This window comes from Chiloscyllium punctatum, chromosome 39, assembly GCF_047496795.1.
Source record: "Chiloscyllium punctatum isolate Juve2018m chromosome 39, sChiPun1.3, whole genome shotgun sequence".
Taxonomy (NCBI): Eukaryota; Metazoa; Chordata; class Chondrichthyes; order Orectolobiformes; family Hemiscylliidae; genus Chiloscyllium; species Chiloscyllium punctatum.
This window is the reverse complement of record NC_092777.1, coordinates 23,335,312-23,343,339: the sequence shown is the minus strand read 5'-3', so window position 1 is coordinate 23,343,339 and position 8,028 is coordinate 23,335,312. Positions and strand designations below refer to the sequence as shown.

At 39.1% G+C, this 8,028-nt stretch overlaps 1 protein-coding gene across 2 annotated transcripts in view; it reads right to left on the bottom strand.

Annotated features, from left to right (window-relative positions):
• Positions 1 to 6,258: 6,258 nt before the first annotated feature.
• The window catches only part of dnah9 (dynein, axonemal, heavy chain 9), a 507,475-nt gene continuing 505,705 nt past the window's right edge, over positions 6,259 to 8,028 (bottom strand). For both annotated transcript variants that reach the window (XM_072558306.1, XM_072558307.1), the window contains exon 69: positions 6,259 to 6,860. In XM_072558306.1, coding sequence (XP_072414407.1) covers positions 6,633 to 6,860 — 228 coding nt within the window. In that variant the 3' untranslated portion in view covers positions 6,259 to 6,632. The remainder of the gene's footprint in view (positions 6,861 to 8,028) is intronic.

The window sequence follows — 8,028 nt, the reverse complement described above, 5'->3', positions numbered from 1 at the left end:
GATCTTCTGTGGGAACTAAAAAGAACATTTCTTCCCTACAAAAGGCCTTTTTTTTGTTAAAATACCATTTTTTTCTCATTTAAGAAAGAGAACTTTGAGTGGCCTTATGATCTAACACATACCTATTTGTCTCACACTCAACATTCAATTATACTCTATATGAATGTATTTTTGGAAATTTTCCCCTTTCTGGAGGTGGCAAGAAGGAGAAATAATTGGACAAGTTTATCCTAGAGAGATGCTCACTATTTTCTCACCATCTTGTTACTGTCGTGGAGAAAATGTAGAGAATCACCAGGAGACGCAGAGAGTTCTTCAAGGAAGGAGGTCTTTTATTTGCAAACAAAAAACCGTGACCCAGAGAAAGCAGATTCTCAAATGCCCATGAACCTGAGGGTCTGTGGTTTTTTATATTTCTTTATCATGTTTCTGTTAGCTTATCAGCGTGTCCAACTATATCAATCAATGTACCTCACTCTAGCTACACAATAAACCAGTGATGTTAATTCCCATCATCTCGTTAGTTGTACATTCTACTTAATGTTATTCTAATGTCACGGTTAGATATTTAGTGTCAGCTTTTGCAACAATGGTCTTTCATTCCAGACCCTCCTTACTATTTTCCTACTGTCATGATTAGATATTTATTGTCAATAGTCTCAAACAGGCTGACTCTACTAACTATTAATTAGATATTTAATGTCATATCCCAAATATTTATGGTCCAAATCTTGTCATAATGATACTCAACAGTTGAGGCTAACTTTACTAATTGTGTTATCTCATCTCACCATAGTGACCTTTCAGCCTCAACTATTCTTATACCATCCCGCATGCCACAGACCCCTTGCAACAGATCAGCAGTGGACTCCATGCTTTAACCCTTCACCTGCTTTCATGCTCTTTATTTTCCATATTATTTAGGTTCTGGGTAGGTCTCTCTTCAGTGTACTGATCTGCCATTGGATCTATACTAGTCCTTATGGATCAAGCGTGTGCCCATCCTTTGAAGAAGGATCTAGATTAGTGGTGCTGGAAGTGCACAGCAGTTCAGGCAGCATCCAAGGAGCAGTAAAATCGACGTTTCGGGCAAAAGCTCTGTTTTTACCTTTGAAGAAGGCATTGAGTAAAGCTCATCTTACCTGCAAGTGTGACAAACATAAAGTGGAAGTAGTAGTATTGCATATAGCCATTTATGTTTGCCCCAGTGGAACTTAGCCACTAAAAATTGAGTTGGATGTCTACCTCAGGAGGTGAGTCTTTTAGAGTCACCAATATTGTCTCCATTATGATCATGTAGTTCCTGGTTTTCCTCCAACAAAGTGCTTTACCTTTTGCAGCAATGCTTATAATACCTTCTGTAACATAAGAAACTGGGTTTGGCTATCATGGTATTGAAAAATCCAACAGACATTCAGAACAGCTAACTATTTTATGTAAACATCTGATATACACAAGCCTTTCCAGAAACCTGAGTGCTTGGGCTAATATTAAATTTATAGGTAATAACAGAAGAGTGTACTTCTGATAGTGTATCACACTTCAAATGATCTGAGGTAAGATGGAATACCAGAGCTTCATTCTCTTGGTCACATGCTATGATGCAGTGATGACATAATCTCTTAAAGATACACTGACATGTCTCTAGGACACAACCAATACTCTGAAGACCACTTTATCTGTGAGCTATGTAATCAAGCATTATGGTACTACTTGCACTTGATCTCAATAAATCTCCAATAAATGTGTTATGCATGTGGAAAGGATTAAAGTGACAGTGACTGGGAAAGCCAATGGTGGGAAGGAGTTACCCCACAATTATTTACAACATACAACAGTGACTTGGATGAGGAAAGTGAATGTACAGTAGCCAAATTTGCAGATGACACAAAAGTAGGTGGGAAGGCTACTTGTGAGGATAACAAAGTGGCAGAGGGACCTAGATCAGAGTGTTGCTGGAAAAGCACAGCAGGTCAGGCAGCATCCGAGGAGCAGGAAAATCGACATTTCGGGCAAAGCCCTTCATCAGGAATACAGGCAGGAAGCCTCCAGGGTGGAGAGATATCCTCCACCCTAGAGGCTTCCTGCCTCTATTCCTGATGAAGAGCTTTTGCCGGAAACGTCGATTTTCCTGCTCCTTGGATGCTGCCTGACCTGCCGTGCTTTTCCAGCAACACTCTAATCCAGACTCTGGTTTCCAACATCTGCAGTCCTCAGTTTTGCCTGGCAGAGGGATCTACACAGGTTAAGTGTATGGGCAAAAACCTGGCAGATGAAATATAATGTGGAGAAATGCGAGGTTATGCACTTTGGCAAGAAGTACAAAGGGAGCTGAATATCATTTGAATAGAGAAATACTGCAGAAAACCACAGAACAGAGGAGGGATCTGGGAGATCTCAAGCATGAGTTATAATAAGCTGGTATTCAAGTTCAGCAGGCAATAGGGAAGGAATATTGGTGTTTATTTCAAAGGGAATGGAATATAAACATATGGAAGTTTAGCTCAAACTATTCAAGGTACTGGTCAGCTCCCAGCTGGAATATTGTGAACAGTTTTGTATCCCTTATGTAAGGAACAGTATACTGGCATTGGAGGCAGTCCAGAGAACATTAACTAGATTGATACCAGGTCTGTAGGGATAGTTTCACTACAGAGGTTGAGTAGATCGGGTCTGTTCTCACCGGAATTCAGAAGAAACATACAAGAATCTGAGCAGACTTAACAGGATAGAGGGGGAAAGGTTGTTTCCCCTCGTTAGAGAGTCTAGGACCAGAGGGCATCATCTCAGAATGACCGGTTGCACAATTAAGACTGAGATGAGGAGGAACTTCTTCGAGATTAGTAAATTCTTTACTATTGAGGGCTTCAAGTCTCGGTAAATAAGTCTATTCAAGGTGGACAGATTTTTAATTAGTAAAGGAAACAAAGATTTTGGGGAAAAGGCAGGAAAGTGAAATTGACCATTTGTTATCAGATCAGCCATCATCTCATTGTTTCGGAGAGCAGGCTTGGTGAATGGCCTACTTCTGCTCTTATACCTTATCGTCTTATGGACTGGGGCCTTGTGATGGGAAGGGTTATTGGTTAGGTACTACGTCGTGTAACTATTTTTACTTTTTAAAATTGTTATTTATGTGAAATATTTAGATTATGATACATCTGAAGAAGAAAAAAAAAGCAGGATTATAGGTTGTGTAGGGGAGTCAAATTAGGTTGGTTGCTCTAATAGGCATTGACATAATGGGCTGAATGGCCTCCTATGTTTTTTTTTCATTGATGCCATGATTAGGCTTAACCACTTCCATCACCAGTATTACCATTAAGACTAGTATTACTGTTACCATGACAAGTGTTATTGACACCATACTTATACCATGGCAGTTTTATTGATAAAATGACCAATGTTACTGCCATCATGGCTGGTATTATTTGTGAATTTTATTACTATACTGATACTCAACTATCAAAGCATCCTGATTTTTCACTGGTTTCAGTTTTACTGGGTTTGCTGTCTGGGAAGTGGCATCTTTCTAATGATACTGACAGTACTTCTCAGCTTTGGCCATCCAAAGTGGTCAATTACTCTGCTGGGCCAAGGCAAAAGTTACCTTTCATAGCTACAACATTCGGAGGATGAATGGATGTTTGTGAGGGCAGAGTTCAGAAAAGATTTACAAGGATATTGCCTGGAGTAGAGATTTTGAGTTAGAAGATGAGGCTGAGACTTTTTTCACTGGTTGCATGATGACCATAGAAGTTCATAAAATCATGAAGGGCATAGATAAGGTGAATAGCAAAGGTCTTTTCACTAAAGCATGGGAGTTCAAAACCAGGGGCATATTTTTAAGGTGAGAGGAGAAAGGTTTAAAAAGGAGCTCAGGATGGTGTGTATATGGAATGAACTGCCAGAGGAAGTGATCGATTCAGGTGCAGTTACAACATTTAAAAGATATTTGGACAGGTACATGATTAGGAAAGGTTTAAAGGGATATGGGTATACGCAGGCAAATGAGACTTGTTTTGTTTGGGAAACTTGGTTGGAGTGGATCGAAGGGTCTGTTTCTGTGCTGTATGATTCTTTGACTCTATAAGAGGACTTTTTTTCTCTGTTTATCTTCCTTCCAAGGATCCCTATGTGTCCATATTGTCCTGGAATAGGATTTTTAAAAAGTTATTTATTCATGGGATATGGGCATCAGTGGCTAGGCAAACACTTATTATGCCTCCATGATTGCCCTTGAGAAGATGGTGATGAGCCAGCTTCTTGAACTGCTGCACAGTGGTGTAGTAGACCCTCAGGAGGGATTTCAGGATTTTGACCCAAATATAGTTAAAAAATAGCAATTAAATTCTAATCCAGGATGGTGTGGGGTTTGGAAGGGGACTTTCAAGTAGCAATGTTCCCTGTATCAGCTGTTCTTATATCTCTCGGTAGAGATTGCTGGTTTCGAAGGTGCTGTTGTGTGGTATTGGTGAGTTTTTGCAGTGTATCTTGTAGATAATACACATAGCTACCATTATGAATTTGTGTGAAGAGAGTGAATGATGAAATTGTTAGATGGGGTTCCAACCAAGCAGGTTGCTTTGCCCTGGATGGTATCAAGCTTCTTGAGTGTTGTTGGAGTTGCACTCATCCAATGGAGAATATTCCATCACACTCTTGACTTCTGCCTTTTAGATGGTGGACAGGCTTTGAGGAGTCAGGAAGTGGGTTTTTACAGGTGATCCAGTTCAGTTTCTGGTCAGCTCTAACCCCAGAATGTTGATAGCTGGGGATTCTCTAATGGCAATGCCATTGAATGTTAAGGGTCATGGTTGGATTCCATCTTACTGGATATATTCACTGCTTAACACTTTTGTGGTATGAATGTGACTTGCCACTTATCAAACTGAATGTTGTCCAGGTCTTGCTGCATTTCAGCCAGACCTGAGGAGTTGTAAATGGCACTGAACATTGTTTAATCATCAATGAATGCCCCCACTTCTGACCTTTATGATAGAGGGTTTTATTGATGAAACAACTGAAGATGCTTGGGCCTAGGACACAACACTGAGAAACTCCTGCAGAGGTGTCCTGGAGCTAAGATGATTAACCCATAATGACAACTACCTTTCATTCTGCTAAATCTGATTCCAATCCATTTTAGGTGTCATTGGGAGCAAATTGTTAGATATAAACTTATCTGGCCTTCCTCTGATACACATTTTCAAGCAGGCATCAAAGTTAATTTTAAGGGAGTTTATAGATTTGTTAAATGGCAACATGGCTAATAACTTGCTGTAATCAAATCACTTTCTGTGAATTGAATTGTTATGCATTACAGTATAATTACAATTCTCCGCGGCAACAGACTCGTAGAACTTGTGAATATTTAAAGAATACTTTGGTTCTTGAAAAACTTTCACAATTTTAAAATGTGTCCAACCTAAAACATACAGTAGGGCTCTGGTAATAAGTTCCTGGTAAAATGCCGAGAAAAAAATGCCTGAGAGAAAAAGAGATGAAGGTTTCACACTCTTGATCACTATAGAATTGGAATGTGCATACACTGACAACCATCCTGTTTGGACATGTTTTGATATACTTGCATGACAGGTATGACTTGAACAAGACCTTCTAGCATAGAGATAGGGACACTATCACTGTGCCACAAAGGCCCCTTCAATCAGTAACGAGCTGCAAAGCAGTCATCCAGATTTGAACTGGCATTGAGAGACTCCAAGGGATTTCTAATCCTTCGTCTTAAGATCTTGGCCATGCCTACAGATCTGTGCACATCAATTAAGAACATAGGTTTACCCATCCATAATGCCCTGCATATAAATCTTGTTTGTTGATTCCGTCTGTGTTGGCTCTGGGATGAAACAATGTTTCATGTACTAAAGGCTACTCAGTACTGAGAGTAAACCAGAGGTCTCTGGAGATGGGCATGAAAATGTAATAATCATGCAAAGAAATTCAATAGGGTGCCATATAGCCAAGATGAAGGAGCCCTGCATTTTCTGCCAGCTTATTATAGAAACTGCTGATAATGTATTTACCAGCCTCCTGCACTTTGCCAAAGTTTTTATATTGGTCATTCATTGAGTATTATCAAACTTTTGGTTTGCAGCTTACTCAATTAAATATTCATATGTGTTTCTTTCACAGAAACTCATAAGTTGTGAAGGTAAAGCATTTAACAGTTCCACCACCAGGATTTATATCATCCAGGAAGCTTTATGTTCACACTTAACAAAAGACAGTGCCAGCATACTGTGTTGTATTTACTCATTAATTTCACAGTGTAAAATCAACTGGGAACAAGATCCAAATGTGCATCATATAAATCACCATGTTAACAGAGGATTTGAAAATGCACTTTATTTAGAAAAAAAGGCGTTTAAGTTACACATATATGAGAGTAACAAATTATATTCGTATGTGACTCAAATTGAGAAATCACAACTAAAGTACAAAATTTACTCCAAGTATTCACAGAACTGTTAAACCCTGTTAAATCATTTCTATTAATATTGCTCACAAAAAATCTATTAATCTTTATACTAAATTGAGAGATCTAAATTCAAGTGTGAATTATTGAGTAGTCTTTGCTGTCAGTGTTGGGAAGAAGGAACAAACTGTCCTGCTTAGATCTGCAGAAGCAGTGAAACTCCAGCCAGCACCCACTTGGATGGCTTTTCCTTGGTTTTCAGGTTGAATGTCCAGACGTAGGTCGGGCCTCGAAGGCGGGTTTTATAGACTGGGCATGGGTACAAGTTGCGAGTATCCTGCTTGTCCACGGGAATAGCTTTGATGAAAATTACCGGCATTGTTGGCGTCAGTTCCTTCAAACGTGCATCAGCAATAATTCCACCCTGTGGAAATACAAAAGTGGCTGTTAGAAGTCTGTGGATCACCCCTGTCACTGTACACAGTTCACAGCTGGATTTTCTGACAAATAGGTACCATAGAATCCATTTATTTGCTCAATAATCTTAGTCCTCTGACAAATGCATACTCTAACCTTTAAAACCTGCCCTAAATCACAGCTTTCTACCTTCAAACAGTAGCCATACTTCAGAAGTATTCAATTAGGCTGTAAAGGTCCTTTAAACATCCTGAGTTAAGTGCAATATAGATTAAAGTTCTTCAGTGCCTCTGGGAGCACTTTGGCAGGGAGAATCGAAAGAATGAATGTAACTTAAATGGAGGAAGACTGCAGAAAGCTGCAACACAGTGATTTGGAGGTCCTCATGCACAAACTTCAACAAGTTATTATACAAGTTCAGTTGGTCTTTATTTCAAAAGGAAGAGAATATTAAAAACAGAGATATCTTGCTAAAATTATACATGTCATAAATCAGACCATAATTAAAAACGTTTGGGCCTCTTTATTTCAGGAAAGATATACAGAGGAACCTCAATTATCTGAATGTGGGATTATCCAAAGAAGATTTCAAGGTCCAGCAAAAATGTTATATCAAAGAGGTAGTGTATTCGATTTACCTGGACTGAAGAACATGTGAAAATACTGGCAAAAACAAAGAAACACGAGCAGCTCAAGCATCAGCGATTGGATATTTTTTGGGTAAAGGTTGTTACACAGCCCTGTGCAAAAGCTTCCCAGCACTTTACCAGGCTGTTCATTTAAAAAAAGGCCCAAGAACATAAACACATGCACAAGGCGGGGTTTCCGTCTTCCTATCGAGAGACTGAGTTTCCAAAAACTGATACTGTAAATGCTCTTGTGATTGTAGAAGCTGTTTGGGACCTTGTTTAATGCTGGGATTTCATTGTAAGGGTTTAATTCTTCTCATTTTAACCTGTAATTTGCAGAAGTGCAAAGATTAGTTTGTTTAAATGGCAGACTCATTAAAATTATAGATTTAAACAAATTCGCCAGTACAGCACAACGTGAAATCAGTGTGGCTTCCCCTGTTTAAAATAAAATCAATTATCTGAATAATCAATTATCCGAACAAAATAGTGCCGCCCATATCATTTGGATAATCGAGGTTCCTTTGTACTGAGATTGAAGGCAGT